This window comes from Macrosteles quadrilineatus, unplaced genomic scaffold (assembly GCF_028750875.1).
Source record: "Macrosteles quadrilineatus isolate MER2022 unplaced genomic scaffold, UCM_ALF_1.0 Scaffold_3__2_contigs__length_128488019, whole genome shotgun sequence".
In the NCBI taxonomy this organism is placed as follows: domain Eukaryota; kingdom Metazoa; phylum Arthropoda; class Insecta; order Hemiptera; family Cicadellidae; genus Macrosteles; species Macrosteles quadrilineatus.
This window is the reverse complement of record NW_026542596.1, coordinates 81,533,907-81,556,564: the sequence shown is the minus strand read 5'-3', so window position 1 is coordinate 81,556,564 and position 22,658 is coordinate 81,533,907. Positions and strand designations below refer to the sequence as shown.

Sequence of the window (22,658 nt, the reverse complement as noted above, 5' to 3'; positions counted from 1 at the left end):
TTTTTTCTGTGCAAATTATATGGGTATTAGGTTAAGACTAGCATCTACTAGCTAGATCTAGCTGGTTTTCATCTGGAATTCACTATTGCTATCATTAAAAGATTCCCCTTACACGTAAATACTTCTTTGCCAGCCACCATTGAAAATGGCCTGACCTCATGGCAAAGAGCTGTTGAAGTTACTACTAGCATTGACTATTGGTTGTTGTATTAATAGTCAAAGCTACTAGACAATGTATTGTCTACTTTTATTTAATGTATTGTCATATTATCTTAAGTCTTAAATTTTAATGTTATGGTAAATTAAACAAAAGATTAAGTGTCAACAAATTGTATTTTTTGACTACTTTAGGGACACAAAACATCGAGATATGCTTTAAGTCAAACATTGATTTCAATAACAATTAACTCAAAAAAGAGGGTTTTGGTTTTATTTCATAAGAGCTTTACCATCGGCATACGTTTAGGAAGTAATACAGATCTGGAGAGTAAAATCTCAACTTGAATTTTACATTATTTAAAAGCACAATAATTATAGCAGAATACTACTTGCACAATCATTTGTTTTACAAATTCATACATTTTAAGTGTTACAAAAAAATCATGACTAACTAATTACTGTATCTACCAAAACATAAGAATTTCTCCTCTTCTAATTGAAAAAATTAAATAAATGCATAGTCCATCATAGGAACAGAGCATTGAACGCCCTGTCTGGATTTTCTAAATATACTGTAAACTTTCTTACGGTACAGGATCAGAAACAGTAACCGTTTGTCCCTAGGTGTAAAGTTATGTGTATTGTCAACCAATAAAAATATTTTTTTTTATTTCAATTTGGACAGTTTTATCCTTGACTATTAATCTTATCTAAATTGAAATCTTTTAGAACTCTACAGTCAAGTTTTTTTTTTACATAAGTTATATTAAATAAATTACTAAATGATTTTTAAGGTTAGTTTTTGAAGGAAAAAGCTCTTGATTTAGGAATACAATAAGGAAAAAGTAACGGTTACACAACTAATTCACCAAATAAAAGAGTTCTCGGCAGTTAATATCAAAGAGGACAGATAACCTCATAAACTTAAAGAAAATAGAATGTTTGTACAGCTGATGAAGCCCCCCGATTTTACTTTCTGGAGTCATTTTTGTTGAGTTAGTTGTGTATCTCTTCTTTCTACCTTAAATTGTTTTAAAGCTAAGAAAATCGCTAAATAAAATTTTGATTGCCTACACCAATTTATCTTTTAGAGAAACTACATCGATGTCAGGACTAGACGATAACTTCGGGCGGCCGATAGCTCAACAAGAACCTCGAGACGTTTTCGTACATGAGGAATGTCACCATGGTAGCAGGAACTACGCGGGTTAGATTCGGGGCTAAACCTTTGTAAAACCCTCGCCATCCTTCGCCCCTGTAACCAACCAAAATTCCGATTTTACTCATTGTTTTTAACCTTTCTAAGCAAAGGATTCTATATCATGACTTTTTTTAGAAGAGAGCACTTGTTATAGAACATAGAAGAAGAAATGGATACACAACTAACTCACCTAAGAAAGGAGTTATAGACAACTGATAGCATACAAAAGGTCGACAACACAGTCAATATCTTAATCCTATGCAAGAGTAGAAAAAAGTAGAAACAGTTTTTTAAGTAGAATTTGTTTTAGAAGTAGTCAAATTCACTCAACTAGGTATTCAAGTAGGCCCTACTTTTGAAGAAGCCCCTCTGGTGAAAGAAATTTTAAGGTAGTTGTGTTGTAACTTTCCATATACTACGGTACCTACCATCACTAACTGGCTAGAGGCATTTTCTTAGGAGGGTTAACAATTTTCTATTCATCCCTTTCTATTTAGATTTGAAGATTCAAATTTCTGTAATGTATTTTTTTTGCCAACTATAAAAAAATTTGTTACTAAGCTTTTGGCCATTATAGCTTCTTTAAGATTATTAAGACTTTAAAGCAGTGCTCGATGTGTAAAAAATGAGGTGCCGGAAATATAACCTATTTAATGTGATTAGTACCTGTATTTATGCCAATATTTTTATCTTTCCGAAAGAGAGGTACCGGAACACCGTTCCGCCGCAAATCGAGTACTGGTTTTATGGATAATATTAAGCAAATATTGTATAATTACAGTCTATACTCTAGCTGAAATATTGTTATACAATTTGATTTCCGCATGTAACTAGTTGTTCCAAACAGTTAATTTTATGCCTGTTTCTCATAAGATAAAAAATTATTGCCTATAATTAACCAGTAAACCTTTTAAACGACACAGCTTCAACGACCTACTCGTCGTGAAAGCTATAATGTTTTAGCCAGCTATTTTATTGCAAAGTGTCACTTTAACCAGTTTTGCTTAAAGTCAATATAACAATATAGACCTGATCCACATCCCCCCCCCCCCATATTTTAGCAAATCTTACTCCGAGTAAATTTCACGCCTTGTATGAATTTAAAAATCTATTAGCTCCGCCACAAAACATCATAACATCAATGCTTTAGTAACGTTTCTTTATCATAATATTTTTTAGCTGCTACATTTCATAAACTGTAGACAAAATAAAATATAGAAATTGAGATCAGTGTTTTGTTTTTGTTTTTTTTTTTACTGATAAACATTTTTCTCTAGTTTTAAGTGCCACTTTGCTCACTAGTTGAACAAAATAATAATGATTTCTTAAGGGTTTTCACATAAAAACTCTTTTTTTCTACACCTTATTTAGTTCAAACATATGTTTTGATCAAAGTTCTTCACAGTGTACGAATGTCGAATTTTGGATGGATTAAAAGTCGGATATGATAGTCCAAGTTCTCATGAAGACAATGAGTAAATATAAGACAACAGACGTAAGGCCTTGGATCTTAGCCATGTGCGAGACACGTGGTGAAGAAGAAATGAGCCAAATGGCTATTGTGAGAAAGCTGAACACAAAAGAAACTTTACATATCTAGAATTTATAAAAAATATTGATTTTCAAAAGAATTATAAACTATTTACTATTCTAAACTACTGTTTAGTGTTTACTGTTTAGTCTTTCTTTGTGTTCAATTTTTTTTTCAAACCCCCAAGGTTCTTTTAGACAATATGTTTAACTTGATAACTTGATTTAACTTAAGGCTTTTGTATTTCTAAAGTGATGATTATTTATATTTATTGCTTTTTGTCTTAGAAACTGACATTGCCATTGTAACACTTATTAAAAAAAACTTCCTGCAGGCCAGAATATTTTACTTCGGGTCTGGCCAGGTGAAAAAATGTTGACCCTTGGGTTTCGGGCAAAAATCGGGTTAATTCAAAAGACAGGATTATTTATTTATAAAAATCATAATTTTATAAAATTTTGGTCCATAAAATATTATTTTTTTTTTTTTTATTTTTTTTTTTTTTAAAGAGGTTGGCGGCCTCTTTAAACATTATATCCTGTGATTGCAAATTTTAAATGTCTACTGCAGTCACAGAACTTTAACTTTCACACAATCTTTGCAGATGCTTTCTGCGATGATATCTTAAAAATAAAAACTCCGCTCGATAATCGAGCCGCTTCCACAACTCTTAGTGACCGAACACAAGCTTCGCTCCATTATTTTTAGTATAGCAACCCAAATATTGTGGAGGCCCCGCAGACTCCTATTTTTCATAATTAATTATAATAAGAGGAAGAAATAAAATAACTAATGGGTTTGTGATACATTTAATGTAACACACAGAAGGTAGGTAGTGGACCAGCCACTGCATCACAGTCTTATTATATGTTACAATACTCACTTCTATACTCCCAACTATCACAACCGCACCACTAATAGAAAAGTAGCTCTGCACACACTGTCATTTATACAGCCCAGTGTGTCATGTAATCGTCAGTATTATTATAATGTATGTATTCCGTTTGAAAAATCCACAAACAAAATATTTGCTTTTTGACAACACAAAGAAAAGTTAACGAGTAAAATATAGTCTTACATAATTTACAGAATAAAGTAAAAGTGATGCGTTTCGCTAGAGAAATGTTTACAAAATAGCTTTTTCTAATTCTAATTGTGTTGCACATTCAGTTTAATTAACTTGTTTCAGTTAACTTTGGCTGATAACAATCCTATTTGATCTTAAAAGTAAAACAAAAATCAAGTGAACACAAGATATTTTACTAACTATTTGTTTTTGAGTATTTGAAGAGAGCAAAAAACCTGTGTTTGTTGTTGAATTATAAACTTACTTTGAGTATTTACTTATTTACAAAAATATGTTCTAATTTTTATCTTTATTAACTCTTTTATTTACTACCTAGACTTTTTTGCATCAATACACTCAACAATATTTACAATAGTCGGGACCACGACCACCTGCGGTTGGCATCAGCCAATCACAAGACAAGGCTAGTGTGACGTTGCCATGTCGCCCGTTGACGACACTTATTAAAATACTAAATAATATATTTCAAATCAGCTGTTATTATTAGATTTGGCAACACCGCACTGTCCTCATTGGCTTCTTCGAAGTCACGTGGTAAATAGGCTCCTCCCTGGAAACTTTCGTGGTCCCGACTATAGGTAAATAATAATAGTAAAAAAAATCTTCCAAGAATATTTTAAAGAGAAAATTAGTTATTTGCATTGAAAACGATCATGATAGCCTTTGTGAGATAGTGTAGTAAAAGTTATTTACAAATTTGTTCTTTTATAAGTTAATCATGCATAGGGAAATCTATGTTGCAAAACTCAGTATGGTTACAATGTAACACTTACAATAGTCTTGAATAAACATTGTTACTGAGGTATGTTCTAATAATGTTACGTTTCTCCCACTTTTGAACCTTGCACTGAGATATAATTCAGTTTTATATCTTCTAAATTCTCTACGGTGGTCACAATTGAAGGGCTCATTTAATCGAGATTGTTGAATCTAATGAAAGTAGTTTTGTAATTATTGTAATACATTGCTGTAGATTGGTTGTGCAGCAGTTCAGATTCATGGAAGGATACAAATTAAGTATTTAACATTTTAGGAAGTTTAAAAAATACCACCAAGGACCATTTCTACCTGAACCTTTTTATGGAGAAACCACTGTACATAATTTATAAGAAAATAGAGAGGAATGAGATCAATATTTTAAGTGGAAAGTTAAGGATGAAATATCCAATTTGTCCTTAGAAAATCAAATTTATACTGTATTGTGCAAGATTTTGACCAATAAATTTAAAAAGCACTTTAGTGCCGAAGATAAAGTTATTTATATCATGATAAACATCTAACAACAAATGTAAACACAGTAACATCCTGAGAGGGGTCTGACTCAAGCTTCCTACAATTATTTTTAGACATTAATAAATACAAAAATAAAAATGTACTTAGTCTTTAAATATAAGTGGAAATCAATATCTTAAAAATATAACAAGCCACTCAGCAATGTAACTAGTGTTTAAGACATGAACATATCCAACGTTTAAGCTTTTGCTAAACAATCGCTTCACTATAGATTACATAATAATGTGTTGATGTAACAAAATATCCATGGAAATAAAATAGCTGACTTTTATTAAACACGCACAATAATTTTAATAATGATCTCTGAAAGGGGAACACAAAAAAGGTTAGCTGCCACACCTTTTTTGGTCACTTTAAAACATGTTGGAAGATTACGTAAACATCAAATTTTCTTAATACAGTAGCACAACAATTCTAACTGACAGTTAATTAAATCGTTATGATAACGGTTAATATATAGAACTTGTGAAACAAAACCGACACTGCACTTTTGGAGGACCCACCTATTCATTTAAATTCACATATTATGTAACAGGAAAGATTTTCTTCATTTTACAAAAACCTGCCTAATTAAAATTTTCAAAAACGGTTAGGATGATTCTGTATTGTTTAAAAAATAACTTTACAACTCGTAACATCAACTAAATTTATCAAGATATTGATCATACCTATAGCCGTAATAATACCAGCAAAAGCCCTTACCACCATTTTATTTTTTTAACCTACTCATGTCTTAAAAAATAAAAGCTATGGTTGTAGATTTGTAGAACATGTTAAGGAGATACTAAAATCCATACAAATCAAATCAAATTGAATCAAACCTCTCAAAAGATAATAAAATTCATCATGCTAAATAATAAAGTTATATATTTAAGACAGCCTCATCTCAGACTGTTACATAATTTAATAATCAAACAGATAAGAGGCAATCATTACAACCTAACCTAAAGAGAGTTATTCGACAGTAGTTAAACCTCGGAGTAATTTTTATAAAGTTTTTACAACATGACAATGTTTCATAGCTTGTAGCGATGTTGAAATGCATAAGCAAGTACAGTATCAGCAAATAAGATCAACTGAGAATCAGTACTAATTAATCAAGCAATAATTTTATTAATTGATTTCAAGTTATGTTTTAAAAGTATCAAACGCAAGAGTGTAACTGAGTTGGTTTCTCTGTCTTTATACAAAGAATGGCTCATTGGGAGTGTTTCAAAATATTACGGCGTGTTAAATGTATAGTGTCCAAAATATACAAACAAAAAAATTAATCTTGTCTTTGGTATTGTGCCTCCAAGAGGGAATCCGCTACTCGGATATTACTGGTAGAAATGTCTGTAGGTGTTAAAATTGAAACAATATAACTAACACGTGTAATACACCTACAGGCATAACTATCAGTAATTTCTTTTAATCAGTATTTAATCACTTAAGCCGCTCGCACTACGACTACAACTCATGTGGCATTGAATTACCTACTAGGATTTGGACTTTAAAATAAAATGTTCTTTCATTCTTGTTTCAGAAGAACAAAAGTGTCCAATAACATTACTTTTTTATATTTTGTGTAAAAGAAGTAAAAGTTGTAAATGAAGTAAGTACAACTCTGCTGTGGAGATTTCATATTTACAAATAGTTAAAATATTTACAATTGAAGATTAATCAGTGTGGCAGATTGCGTGTAATAAATATAAAGGTTACTTACAGTCTTCGCAATCCTGTTAGTTGAGCACTACGGCCGTTTCGGAGATAACTCCATCGTCGGGTGCGTAGTCATTATACACTAATCTGAGCTATTTACATATTTACATTTCTTACGTGGTTTCTTCATTTTCATTGCGTCAAAGTTAAATAAATAGTACATACAACACAAAACACGGACACGACACGAAAACATTAAGGCACGTGCACGGCTAAAAACTGACGACCGACTCAGTTTTATACCCAATATTATATTACGGTCATTATTATACCCAATATTACGAGTCGGTCGTCAGTTTTTAGCCGTGCACGTGCCTTAATGTTTTCGTGTCGTGTCCGTGTTTTGTGTTGTATGTACTATTTATTTAACTTTGACGCAATGAAAATGAAGAAACCACGTAAGAAATGTAAATATGTAAATAGCTCAGATTAGTGTATAATGACTACGCACCCGACGATGGAGTTATCTCCGAAACGGCCGTAGTGCTCAACTAACAGGATTGCGAAGACTGTAAGTAACCTTTATATTTATTTACAATTAATTTAAATATGAACCCTCAGGAGTGTGGCAATTACTTTTTTGTCACTCACACTTTACTTTGAATGATAATCGATGTAGCCTATCAAATTATAATACAAAAATGTGAAAATTGGGGTGTGCAGAGTATAACTTAAGATTAAACATACTCCCTTAGTATATTTCTCATCCTTATAGAACAGCTGAAGCCAATTTTATTGTTAGTTTTGTATGCTGCATTGTAGAGGTAATGTTTTGTTTACAATTTGTTTCTTGTTATTTCAGTCATTTAAAACTTCGTTTAACCAAATAAAACCATCTAATCATAAACAATAACTGGTCTCCTAACCAAACGGTAAGCATAAATTATAAAAATAACCCTAAAATAATAGAAAGGAAATTTCGTCTACACTAGTGATCAGTGTCGACGTACATGAACTAGACACGAAAAACGAGCTTCAAAATTTACAATGGGATGAGGAGTCTACTTGTGTTGGTTAGTCTATGGTAGAAAGAGTCGCGAGCACCACAATAACGGATATGATAGGCTTAGATTGTGGCAGAGTGGTGAAAGAGTCGCTTAAATACCTCCAGGAGACACAAACTATTGGGCTACAAAAAAATATTAAAATAAAAAATACAATATTGGGCACAAACTATAGTCAAAGCTCTTACTTTTTCACTAACGATGGTTTGCTGGATGGCAAGAACGTAAAATGTCAAAGCTTTTAAAATTCAAGAATGAATGATTCTTCAAAATATTTAGACAGTGTATGTACAAAAGCAGTTAATAATCTATAAACCAATGACGGGGGTGTTATTCTGTTTTGGGACAAAATACTTTATTTTTTGTGATATTTTACTAGAAAATTTTAATTGTAGGCCTACCATACCTCAAGTGATTAGAGCAATATGTGTAAAAAAAATTGTTTTGCCAGAAAACTAACATTTTTTTACGTTAGCCTCATGATGAATCCTAACATTGGTGAAACTTAACATGTCAACAAAAATGTTTTATTTTAGCAACTTTACCATTCTGGAATCATTAAATGAAAATCAAGTCCCAAATTATAGCTTAAGTAACAAGCCTATCCAATAATTTTGGGAAATGAGGAATTACTTAAGTTAAACCTACTGTACAGAAAAATAAGTTATTAAATATCTTTTGCTATCCAACTGAAGAAATTTTAATTGCTAATTATTTGAATCTCCAATACAACGTATCATCCGACACATTCTGAATAACCCAGCTGGGACTGAGATATCGCGTCAACGGGAGAAACAATTTTGATAGCACCGAGAGAATATTTACAAATTAACTATTTATATGACGAGTTAACTACTGTCCGTGAACTTTTCATAGATTAACAGGACTAGACATATATTGGGCATGACGTGGAGCAAGTATGGGAGAAGACCTTTGTAAAAGCCCCTCGTTCCTTCGTACCTCCAAGTCTGGTCCACGCAGTCCCACGTTCCCTTGTACACGCGGTGTTGGTCTTGTAGACGAGCTCGCACCACCTGGTACGGATATGTCACAGCCGCCGCAAACAGCTTGGAGAGAGCGGCGAAGGTCAGGTACTCGGCAGTGCCCTGTAACATACAGTCAGCTGTAGCCTACGTGCAAACAAATTGATGATATCTCTTTGTAATTACAAGCCTGTATTGGGAATTCATATTCAATTCAATTTATGTATTCAATACAATCAAAATGACAAAGGGCATTTTAACACTAAGCTACATAAGCCTTATAAAAGGCTTGTCCATAGCATTTCTTAATTTGACTTGTGTCTTTTTGATGCGTCATGTTGAGTCAGCCATAATTTAATAGTTTTCCCAACCTAAACAGTAACAAAATCGATAATCTATCCTTATATATAATGCGTGAAGGCGATTTCTACAAAACACTACTCCTCCGTTAATAATGGACGGATTTTTACAAACAACATGTCAAAATAAAGCATTTTTTGTGTAGATGCCCCCTTTCACCAATTCCTGTAATAATAATCCTTGGGCTTTACCCCACAGGCCATCAAAGTTGGAGTTTCTCCCATAAGATTAACATGGGGAATGTAAATATTTAATGGGAAACTTTGTCCCCACTAATTTGAGAGAACGGCTGGGCGTAGAAACTTGGTAGGGGTGTCCAAAGAAAGGTCTTGGTCTGTAGATGAGTTATCAAAAGAAAAACTAAGCAAAATCCCTTAGGACTCTGCCCCAGAAGCCTTTAAAGATCCCTCCACAGAGTTGTTTACATTTTGGCCATGTGAATATTACTTTTTAATGAAACAGCTGTTCATTTTAAAATTGTATTTCAAACAAGACACATTTATTGGAAGTTACTGAATTCTACCAAATAAGTATTTGCAATGTTATTTTCTGATTATAAAATTGATTTCCTTCTTTATAATGTCATGTTTTGCAATATAGCATTCCATTACGAAATCAGTGGAAAATCCTTTTATCACAGCAATTATTAAATTTTTCTTATTGAACTATAGGCTATCTATTGTACGGGTTGGCGTCTACCTTTTTCACCACTTTTGCCTACATTTTATCATATTATTCTACACATAGGTCAAATATTTATGTAGAAATAACTTATCGTGTCTAATAAAATCCAAACATAGAAACCTCGCCTAAAATGGTACCAATCTTGACAAACTATTTGCACCTGCCTATATTACGGACTTTGGCGCACTGGGTTGGTAACATTATTAAAAATAACACAACATTTTGGCTGTAAAATATGGTACAAAGAGAAAATACTATTTAAGCAGCTACTGTCATGACAGAAAGGTTATATTCCTTTTAAACTAGATCTATGAACTATGAAGTAGGAGGCCCCTAACAGTTCAAGAATAAAAGCCAACTTCACTTCAAGTATTCCACTACACCTAACATTCCATAGAGAGATTATATTGACAACTTTATGTCATTGATAAGGCTGAGACAACTAACTGACATCCCCCATGTCAAGGAATTCCAGCTTTAACAGTAACCCTGTAATCAATTTTTTTAAACTATGCTAGAGGGTTCATTCATTGACACAGAAGTACGATAAGAACTGACGCGATGTGACGAAGGAAAAACCAAACTTACACTGTAACGGATATACCTACCTCCCTTTGAAGTTAGAATATGTCTTCCCAAAAAATATTTTATTTTGAAATAAAATCATATTACACTGATGAAATCACGGAAGTGTTTAACCACAAAAGATCCACCAATATGATTTTAAATTTACTATTTAAAGGTTCTTCCAAAGGAAGAGATACCATGTAACATACTAATAATAACTCCGATGACGTACGGTATGGGGAATATTTTATGCATCAAATAATCAACCAAATTTAGCAACTAACGCAATTAATATCATTATTGTTTTTACACTTATTAGTACACTTATGAGTACTGTAAACACCTTCCCGTTTACTTTTTGGCACACTTCCAGCAACAATAACACAGGAAAATTAAACTACAACCCATAAATACAACCACAATACAACACTGTTTAATATAACACTTAGCCTACTATTTTAATACAATTTTAAAGAATTATTGTCAAATGTTTTTAAATGTAGAGTTTTCCTTTCCAATATTTATTTGTGAAAGTGGAACTTGAGCCTGGCCAAACCTGTTGAATACTTTTTGTGAAGCTTCGTTTTGAATTAACTCATTTTTATTTTTATTTGTCTTTATCTACATATTTGAAATGTTAAATGTTTTTTGTAAGGGAACAATTTAAAACCTGCACTTTTTACTACATAGCATTGACCTTTTCGATAGATATTTCCATTAATTGATAGCCGATGACGAATGGCATCAGAGTATGGAAACAATCTCGCTTGGAATCATACCAGCGACCTTCAGATTTACGCGGCTGTTGGCGAGGCCAAAAACCTTTTGGGTCGGAGTGGCCGCGTAGGTAAGAGTACTCACCATTTTTGCATCGATGGGCATGTGTCGAGATTTGTTGTACCAGTTCTTCATCTCCTCGTACGTCATAAACTGTAAAGCTCCGTGAGATACTCCGAGCATTCCTGGGATAAACCCCTGCGAACACAGCATGAGGTTAGAACATGTACTTGTAAATACTATATACGTATCAGTTAAAAAATCATTGCTGTTATTCAACTTCATTTCTAGGTATTGTAAAAATTTCAGCAAAAGTAACATGTAATATTTTTTATGGTTTTAAATTAAATGGCGACCATACGAATGTAGGTATTTTAAGCCAAGTATGAGTGTAAGATCAGATCTTGTAGTCTAGTTACTGTCTAAGTCTGCCATGTTCCTTAGACATGTAGCCCACTTGAACCCAAATCTTGGTTGGCTGACAATTTCATTGAATTGTTTAGTGTAAAATCAACATTTAGTTGGTAGTTTCATTGTTTTTTACAATTATTATTAGGGTTTTTACTAACTCTCTAAAATAAAAATCCAACACTCTCTGAGAAATTTTGTTATAAGACGTTTGTAGTTTATCCGTCAAAATAAATAAAGTTACTTGAATTTCAGAATACTACTAGATGATCAGTAATAATTAATAGGCCTACGGGTAACTAAAATTATAAGATTGGATAAAATTCACTGCACAGATAAAATAAGAAAGAACAAATATGTCTAATTAAAATAAACGAATATCCTGATCTTTTATTCTTTAAAGCTACCTTTGAAGAAGCCCCGAAATGGACAAATTATCAGTTTAATTTGTAACTTTTATGTGTTCTATTAACCTCCTGAGACTCTTTATACAGGTGAGTTGGATGTGTATCCTCCCTTTCTCCTTAACAATAATTCTAAAGCCAAGTTGCTTTTTTTCCTTAAAAAAACTATGATAATTTTGTATGATCTATAATCAGATTAGCAACCTTGTATAGTCCCCGAACACCCTCCGCTTTGTAGATCTTCTTGAGAGCGTCCACCATGCCGTAGTACTGCTGGTTACTGGACACGTCTATTTCCCGTCCATATTGTAGGCATAACCTGTAACATAAACAACAAATAAATTTGATTTGTAGAATTTGTTTTGATTGGCCCAATGAGAACAAGCTGTGACAAATAGGCTATTGCAATCCTATACTATCAGGGGAGCCTATAATACAAGTTGGTCATATGGCAAAGCGAGGGGGTTTAGAATCCGAGGTTCAAGGTACTAACCTTGCCAATCAGGAAATAACATGGAAAATACTAGGAAGCCTAGGAGGTGTGAGAAGGACATACAAAGTATATCAACATTAAACTAATTACAACAATACAGTAATTTATTTATAAATGTTAAATAAGTTTCAAAAGAAAAAAAATTAAAATAGCTTAGAGCTTGCCAAAAACACAAGCAATTCCAACAACTGATTTGATTGTTAAAATATTGTATATTTCTTTATGTACAGGTTAAGTGTAAGAAATGACAATTGGCCCAACTTTACCTGTAATAATTTTTCATTTAATTTTTTTTTCATTTCAATTTCAACCAAAAAGGATAAGATATTTAGAAATATTTCCCAGATTCAGCACACAAATTGAAAATAGTGGAGAATGAAATGTGGCCTAAAATGAAAGGGATAGACGATTAAAGACAAGGAATAATCAAGGCACAGCTAAATATTTTCCACAACAGTCAATACCAAAATGCCCAGGTTCTTTGGATGGTGATTGTGACTAGCCGAGAACCACTTTGAACGATCTTCAATTTACATTTAGCATATTGGTTCAAAAATATTCTTCGAAGGTTGCAAGGTTGTTTGATACTGTACTTTAATACTTTCAATTGAAATGACGACCATACAAAGGTAGGTATTTTAAGCCTAGTAAGAATGGTGATGAGTGTAGGATGAGTGGTGCGCAATCTTGTAGTCTTGTTAGTGACTAAGGCTGAAATATTCCTTAGACACAGCTGTTATTGATAGCCCATACAGCCAATGGTAACTACAGGACCTTCAACTTATACAGTAGAGTCCCGCAAACTCGGCGCTCGATAACCCGGCAGTCTGGATAACTCGGCCATCACCTGGCTCAGAAAATTGGTGATTTTTTGAGTCTGAGTTAAACATGAACTCAAGCCAGCTCAAGTCAAATCATTCTCAGCTCGTACAAATGATTTGTTTTACTATATCTGATGACTTAATACTAACTTGTAATCCTACTAATATTATAAAAGAAGTAGTTAATAAGATTAAAAATTGTATTGTTCTTGTTTTTAACCCTAGTTCCCGATAACCCGGCATTTCACAAACTCGGCACCCTTACAGTCCACATTACGCCGAGTTTGCGGGACTCTACTGTAGTGGAATCCAAACCATATTTTTGCCTTGTGATTTAAATTATCAGGACAGTACTGCGGATAGTCATAACCTCAGTGCGGGTGTAAATCTACACCTCATCAGCTTTTCAGAGGTCAAAAGATAATCTGACAATATGAAAAGAAACTATATTGGTCTAAAGAGTTATCACAGTCGTTGTTTACCTCGTCTTCACCACCCACACCGGGTTGGTCATGGCCAGAGTCAGTACTCCGGCCTCGGCTGCCGCTACCATGTGCATCGTCGGGCCCAGCGGTGTTTTTGAGTTTCCACCTTGGATCCAGTTCTTGATAGAATTATAACTGAAACATATACAGCTTCTTCAGTTTATGAGGTTTAACAATATTTAAAGCATGACAGTGGCTTTTAAGGTTGAATTTTATGAACAAAATAATTTAAAGTTAGAATTGTTAGTTTAAAATTTTTTTAAGAAAAACTTTATTAGGCTACATGCAGTTTTCTCACTACGATAAAGAACTTAACCAAACTGAGCTCAGAAGATAAATATATATCTTTATTAAGTTTACCGGTTGTATAATTCAATAAGTCTTTATTTTTCTTGAGGCGGGCAAACTAGGCTGATGAGGCCATCCCTACTAAGTTAATGAAGCAATTTGACTGACAGCTACACCAAACTTGCTCAATAAATCTCCCCTCTTTTAATCTTATAGCCCCCTCATCACTTTTAATCAGAAGTTTAAATAAAATTTTTGAGATGGATTCCTTACGGTAACAAATCAAAACAGTAAATAATTAATTTTGCCAAAGCACATTAAAAAATGAACAAGCAAGTGTATCTAGGTAATTTCTTCCATTTCAATAAATATATTATTGTTATTTACTACTAGTAAGGCTTTTTATGTGAATATAAGATATACTAGCTTGATGTTTCTCGACTGTTAGACTTTGGGCAGAGAGAATAACACAAGAAGAAAGTAGCCAAGAGTAGCTATGCCCTTGTCTTAGAGAGGAAAGTAATGTATAAAAACAACTACATTAAACAATAAATTAATCTTTTGTACAAAGCTCGTGAAGACCAGAGAAATGCAAATGATTTAAGTAGTATGGTTTAAACCACACCTACCGATGGTGTGATAAACATGTTTCATTGTAATAATGAAGTGAGTTATTTGTTCCAAGTGAGCACACCAAAATGTAAACTTGTTATGAAAAAAGTGGAACAGTTCAACAGTTTGGTGCCCTGACAACTGATAGGGATCAAGTTGTTTTATAGTTTAATTTTTTGCACGAGGGTTTATACAAACCCATCAGACAATTAATTGCATTACATAATTTTTTTCCTCAAATCAATGTAAAGTAAAGAATTCTTCTAACCTTGACATTTCTAATTTTTTGTTTATTTGAAAGACTGGTTTTAAAAGGTTAGAGCCAAACTAATTAATTTTTAATTTTCACAACATAATTTAATAAGGGTCTTTGAATTTGTTATAAGAAGCATTTCAGTTTTGTGCAACATTGGACTATTTTAATCAAATTTATTAGCTACTTGAGATCTATTTTACTTTGTAAAAACTAAAAACTTTAAAATTCGGTAAGGTACATAAAATCATTGTATTTTTTGTAGTTGAGGGTTTTTAATTAGGTTATTTAATTTGTTATTCATGTCACATTTTAAAATAGTTTACAGAACTAACTAGGAGCTTCTTCAATTTTATTAATTCCAAGATTATGAACTGGAAAATTATCAGCCTAGACTTGAACGTAGGTAGTTGAGTGGGGTCTAGAATAATGTGCTATTGAAACGTATTTTCCAACTTAGCTGTATACCAATAAATACAAAGAAGCCGATTCTTGAGTGGATTGTTATTGAAATGTGACACTATAACTGAACCAGACTGTACTTTTGCTTCTTCTCTCTCACAATAAAAACAACTTCAAGTGTATTTCTGTAGTTCACAATATTATTTATCTCTGTTTTCACGACAGTAGAGGAATTTACCTTGACTTTTGATCTTAGTGGATTATTTAGCTTAATTTTCAAACCAGTCCAAAATTAGTTAGTGTTTGAAACCACCATAAATATTTGTCTCACCAGTTCAGAGGCAAGCCTCCTGAATGAGTATTTTAAACTTAGTACTGTACAGATCACAATAAGGTTTAATGTTCATAAATAATAACCAAAAGCGTTTAACAACCATTTAATACTTTTAAATAGTTACTGGTCTTTATCTAAATCCATCTAATTCATCCCGTTCAATAACAAAATTGTGATAGTAAAATGAAAAAATGTTTTTGCTACACTACTATGAAATGACCTGTTTTCGTTGCTTGTTTATCACCTGCCAAAAACCATTATTTCATTGTTTACTAAGCGAAAGTAATGTTTACTATCTTTTTTGGTTTTTGCCGACGTAAACAAATAAATATTTGTTATTGTTTTATCAACTGTTTCAATTTTCAACAACTAAAGTAAATATTAACTTTAAATTGAAGGCATAACCTAAAAAATGCTATGAGAAGAAAATAATTATTCCTTGTAGTGTAGCGAAAAGTAACGTCCAAAACACAAGTAAAAGTGGGTCTATACATATTCTGGACCATTTGAAGTGGTCTCAAATATGTAATGACTCATTTTTTACTCTTGTTATGAAATATACTATTTTTGTTTTACTCACAATGCGTTCACCCGCAATTATTACCTTGTATTAAGTTTGCAATGCAAAAATGTAGTGTTAAGCAGCAATTGCTGTTCAATTAGGCTAAACATTCAACTTTTTAATTAGCTTAAATCAATTTATTCGATTCAATTAAAATGTATGATCATGACCATTTTCTTGCAAAATTATAGCAAAATGCCACAGACCTTGATTGAGAAACAAATATAAATAATTGTGACCACCAATTTATACAAGCCTCTTGCAAGTTACATTCAAAAACTTTATTTGCCTGAGTTTATTTTCAGTCTAGGTTTGATTTTAATTGGATTACAACTACTGACTATAAAAAATTGGAAGCATCGTTAATTGGTTGATTAGTCAGTTTCTGCTACGTCGTTGAATTAGTTAATAGTCAGTTGTTTAAAATATCTTATCAGCCAATGAGCTGGACTAGGTTCTAATACAACGATGCTTTTCTTTAATAAACAAGTCTGTAAAACCCTGTAAAATAAAATTTATCCAGAAATAATAAGTCAAAATGCATAGGTTTTGGTTCATTTAAAAAATGATACTTTTGCCTTAATGGGCTTCCTCAGTTAAAGTTTAGTACAAGTGGTGTTTTTTTTTTTAATATAGGCTATAAGTGTTTTACATGCAGTGATTCATTTAATCAATATGAGTTTAACTTTTGATACATCGTAAAGTATATCTTTAAAATCAGTTTATTATTTTTAATTCATCCCATAATGAGTAGTACATTAATGAAAATTACTTTCGGGTTATATTGAATCACTCTTAAATTTTGAATATAATTATGAAATGAAAAAGTCTCAAAATAGACCTCAAGTGGTTGAATACAAACATATCCACACAATAAATTCAACAAGACAAACTCTCTGTTAATTTCTTCAAACAAACATCAGATTCAACAGATTCATTATTAGTCTTCAGAACAATACACCTTGTCCGACACACTTCACAGTAAGAAAAATTCAGCGATTCTATTAGACTTACAACAAGAAATAAAATCCCCAAGCACTTCCGGATCCCCACACGTTTGGTGTGACCCCTTTGTAAAGACCTCTTAGGCCTTCTTGTTGAAAGATGGTGGTGACAGCGTTTCTTAACCCGTGGTATTGCGGCACAGGCGTCCGCCCATCGTTGACTGCAATAAAAATTGTCACCCAAAAATCCACAAAACAATGGTTTACAGTTCTACATAATTGCACCATAGGTAACAATCATCATTAGTCCTGACATCAACAGCCAAATTTAGGTTGTCAGGGTTTGATGAAAGTCACAGCACCAAGACAACTACTGAAAGTGATCAAATATTATGAATCAGTTTTGTAGCCAAACACTGCAAACCTTTTTTCAAAACCTTAAAGATGATTTCATATACGTAATAAAACTACAACTAACACACTAGCTGCAATACAGGGTGTTTCAAAATAAATAGGCTACTAGGAGATTTTACGAATAATGATTTATACTGAATGAAACTTGTAGTTATAAATAATTATACATTTAAAAAGAGCACCTTACTTGATGTCAAAAAATAATATGTACAGCTACCTGATATGATATTGATCCTACCTAAATATACAATTGAATCATTTTTACAGCCTACCAAGTATATACAGATATTAATAAGCGTGGCCTACAGAATCTGACACCTACCATCCATTAAGGGGTCAATGTTAGAAGCATTGATTTGGTTTTTTTTTCATATTAAAAGAAGTTTTTCCATCTTTAACAAGTTAAATTTACCTCTATAAACAAACGTAAACAAACATTTATTTCCTAAATCAATCAACATAAAAAACAAATTTCATATTGTTATACTAATGTTAAACACAAATGGAACGCTAAGTGTTCACTATGTGGTGTAAGGTCTACAATTATTTACATGTCTGGAATATGTTCATCTATTTACCATAACAAGCATAGTTAAGTTAAGTGTAGCCGCGTGGACAAAATGTTATGTTATGTGTAGCTAATTAATTGTAATTTTTGTAAATTGTGATTTTTATAAAACCAACATAGACCAAGCCAAAATTGGTACACAACTCTTGAGAGGTGACTTCACAGAGTTTTCTTCAAGACGATTGTATTTTAGTCAAAAAATTCTATTATTTCATGTGATACATGACTGCCAACTGGCAAATCGACAGTTGTAGTTAAGTAAAAATACCTTAATCACAACTTTTGATTCTATGTATCGTCATTGCACTCTTAAAATCCTCCACCCCACTACCCCTTACACTTAACCTATTCGGAATGTTAAGGATCACATGAAATGGACATCGCCACCGTTAAGGCATATCACCTCTTAAACCTGCATTTCCTGAAGTTAGGTCCTCGTGTCACCTCTTGTGTTTTGTTCTGTTATTATTTAATTGCTTTTTATACTCTAATACTCTACTACATTTATACTCTACTACTTTATACTCTATAACTTAAGTGTTTTATTTGTATTTAAGTCGTTAATCTGTATATACCTACATACGTATATATTTACACTGTTTGTCTATAGTTCTGTTACTCGGAAAGAAACTTTGATCAGCTCTCATGAAAGGATTTAAATCAAGTAGGCTAATTTTTATTTGAAAGTGTTTAAAAACTCAAAACATATTTCTTTTGAAACACCCGTATATTGCAAATGAAACAGTTTAAGGATACAATAAATAGGCCTCTAGGCTAAATATATTAGTAGGAAGAGTGGTTCTCTTAATGTACAGTAGGCTAATCTATAATATAACAGAGTTGACTGCTTGAAAATGCACTTAAAATAAGATTAGATTACATTTCCTATAAGATATGATTAGATCACATGTTTACGTTGACACACCATGGTGCGTACGGTATTTTAAGAATATTAATAAAATAATTTGGACCTACTTTCTAAACAAGACCTTATATACCTGGAATATTATGTAAATTAGCATTGCTGGATAGAATTTAATAGATAGTAGGGCAGATTATACCTTATTCATTGGACAAATTATAAATTATAGTTTGTTGACAGTAAGGTGGGGAAGTGAAAAGCGAAAATACAGATTGTAGGCCTAGTCAAATTAAATATAGAAAAGGCTAAATTTTCATTAGAGGCTAAAAGCTGATCAATTAACCTACAAATTAATATCAACAAAATAAAGCAAACAGCTAGGGGATTTTAAGATGAGTTTGTAGGTAAAAGATGTATAGGTAGCCTAATGACCCATTTTGAAGAGTTTCCCGTAGGCCTATTTTCAATACTAGACCTATTTTTTCCTATTATGAAAATATGACCCAAATTACACATTGCTCACATGTAAGTATTTAAGTTCGGAAAGAGAGAAGGAAGTTATTGTATGCAAGCCATGACAAAAAAATAAGCCTGATGCTGCATAGGCAACAACGTTCACAGGCTTGAATAGTTCAAAAGGTTGGTTGTGGTACCTCCTGACTTAGTTTTACATTAATTCAATAATAGGCATAGTAGGCCTGGTTAAGGTTAAGTTAGTGTGCTCGTTTACTGCACAGATTTACCCCAGTTCAATCCTGAAGTAAGGCTGTTCGATGGTTTAAAACAGTATTCCAGCTGTTCACCTAAACTTTTATGACGACAACCAGGCTGTGTGTTTTTTAACATTTAACGGTTGCTCATTAGGGTTTTCTGTGAGCAATAACTCACTATCAGTTCATGAGAAAGATTGTTGTAAATGCTAATAATTATTTGTTATTGCTCAGAGAGAGAGAGAGAGTACTGGATGCAGCTGTCCAGTATTATTGGGATTTTCACAAAGGCAGAGGATATGCATCCGGTAACCGGACGTGGATTAGGCGTCCAGCAGTTACCATCATAACCTAACCTAACTAACCAAACTTGCTGATGATGAAAAATCAAATGAAGTTTAAATTCTGTTCATAACATAAAATTATAAGTTAAATGTCTCAAATTCTAACAAAAGATGTACAGTTAAAAAGAAATGGCATTCTAAGCAAAATCTTTGACAAAAAGTGACTCCGATGGGATTTGATCTAAGTAGGTACCTCTAGAACATCAGCCGAGTAGTCTATCCACTACACCACGAACACTGACGGCATTCCACAGAATAGTTGGGTTAATGGTGTTCCGAGCCCCCACAACCCGGTGACGTCACTGCCGGATGCCTAATCCACGTACGGTTACCGGACGTGTATCCTTTGCGTTTCATAAAAGGTAGGTACAGTTTTGCAAAGAACATTCAATATATTATCGGATAAAATAACTAAACTATTAAGTTAGTTTGATATAATATATTTTGTGTTTGATATCGTTTTCACATGATAGGCCCTATGATATCAGGTGTTAAGTTATGTATTGAATATGAATATTTTCAGCCATTATGACCATTTTGAAGCACAAGGTCTTTTTAAGAAGTTTGCTGGCGCAAGTTGGTAACTTACATCTCTCTAACCAAAAGTAAACCTATCACTGAGCAATAAAAATTGCAATAAGTTAAAGTGATGTTTGTCATAAACTGACACTGAGCTTTTCCACCCAGAAATACCTAACGAGCAATCATTGTTAAAAAATGCTCAGCCTCACTGTGCTCGTTTGTGTTGGTTCCTACCTGGAATGAATACCTAACTAAGTCCTACAATACAAAGATTGGATGCCTAAGTTATGACACATTTTATCAAGTCATGTTAGTTTGGTCATGGTTTGAACAGCACAATTTAAGAGCATTGACAAAACTTAAAAGTTAGAGGAAAATAACTTCTCTCTTTCAGACCTAAGTTTAAACACCTGTTTCAAAATTTTTATCTTGCTATTTTTTACATAGGCTATTTTCTAACGCAGAGGTTACGCATCCGGTAGGACGTGTAACCGGACGTGGATTAGGCATCTGGCAGTTACTGTCATAACCTAACCTAACCAACCAAACTTGCTGATGATGAAAAAATCAAATGAAGGTTAAATTCTGTTAATAAAATAAAATTAGGGCAGCCTATAAATGCCAAAAATTTTAACAAAAGATGTACAGTTAAATGGCATTCAGTTAAAGTTACCGATAAGATTCGAACCAAAGACCACTCGCACAACAGCCAAGCAATCTATCCACTAAGTTACACCACAAACACCGATAGCTGTTCATCGTATCGATGTGGTAAAGGCGTTCCAGGCCCCTCACAACCCAGTGACGTCACTGTCGGTTGCCTAACCCACGTCCGGTTATCCTCTGTGATTTTCTAATGCTAAAGGCTGAGCCTTGAGTTGATTGAACTGATTAAAGTTAAATTAAGTAAAAATATACCATAACTTAAATTGCAACCGATTTGGGGAGGGTGGGGGGTTCAGCAACACACAGACACGACTGCACCCTTAAATAGGTAACAAAGAAACTCCTCAACCAATTAAATTACTGTACTAAATTAGGCTAAGTTACCGTGATTTAAGCTAAGACATGAACAGTAGGAAACCTAAGGAAGATTAGGTAATAAAACTGAACGACATCTCACCTGCAAATCTTATTTTAATAAGATCCAATGGGTGAAGCAATAAAGTTGAAGTTACTCCTCCAGTTATACCTGCTATTAAATGTTCATATTTTACGTGTTTGAAAAGTGCCAGTTTTGAATTAGGGTTTACACTGTTCGTTTTGGCAGACGACATTGTAATAGGTTAGGAATGACCCTGGCTGTCACAATAACAATTTACTCAACTTCACTAAATATAACACAGCGAAAAATTGTTTATCCATTAAAATGATCAATGATGTAAATTAAATAGCAATGGTTGAAGTTAATACAGGAATGATTTCATGAAATGCCAATGTTAAATAGAGAAACTATTGCATCACTCACTCTAACAAAAAGACATGACATTACGGAAAGGCAGAATGGCAGATAGAAAGAATGCACATTGCAGAGAGTGAGTGAGGACTGAGGAAAGATGCAGGCAGAAGGGAGAAAACGAAAAGCGGAGAATCAGAATCCAATCCGAATTGAATAATTCCAAATCCTCCGAAGCTCAAAAACAGCGTGGAGTCTCTTACCTTATAATGGCATAGCCATACTTGGGAATAACGAATAGAAATTCTATCGAATAGCATTAGTCATTAGTTTTTTTGGCTAACTTCTATTTTATTAGTTTGTTTTTAAATTAACTAACTAATAACTTCTATCAGTTAATTTTTACGGGACTAACTAATAACTTCTAACTAGTTAGAATTTTCAACTAACTTTTCCAATTATGCGGAAGCATCTCAAATACTGGTTATT

At 33.0% G+C, this 22,658-nt stretch overlaps 1 protein-coding gene across 3 annotated transcripts; it reads right to left on the bottom strand.

Annotated features, from left to right (window-relative positions):
• Positions 1 to 314: 314 nt before the first annotated feature.
• Positions 315 to 22,285, bottom strand: LOC128988813 (mitochondrial folate transporter/carrier-like). 3 transcript variants are annotated; one of them, XM_054410476.1, is made up of 7 exons: positions 21,897 to 22,285; positions 17,424 to 17,574; positions 13,956 to 14,093; positions 12,364 to 12,478; positions 11,432 to 11,545; positions 8,908 to 9,082; positions 315 to 1,385 (listed from the first exon to the last, which is right to left on the bottom strand). In XM_054410476.1, exons 1-7 carry the CDS (start codon positions 22,048 to 22,050, stop codon positions 1,273 to 1,275), a joined length of 960 nt encoding a protein of 319 aa, XP_054266451.1. In that variant the 5' UTR covers positions 22,051 to 22,285; the 3' UTR covers positions 315 to 1,272. The 3 variants fall into 3 exon arrangements, with proteins under 3 accessions (XP_054266451.1, XP_054266449.1, XP_054266450.1); XM_054410474.1 differs by having other exon boundaries at positions 315 to 1,414; positions 8,937 to 9,082; positions 21,897 to 22,282; XM_054410475.1 differs by lacking the exon at positions 315 to 1,385 and having other exon boundaries at positions 7,459 to 9,082.
• Between the last annotated feature and the right edge of the window lie 373 nt (positions 22,286 to 22,658).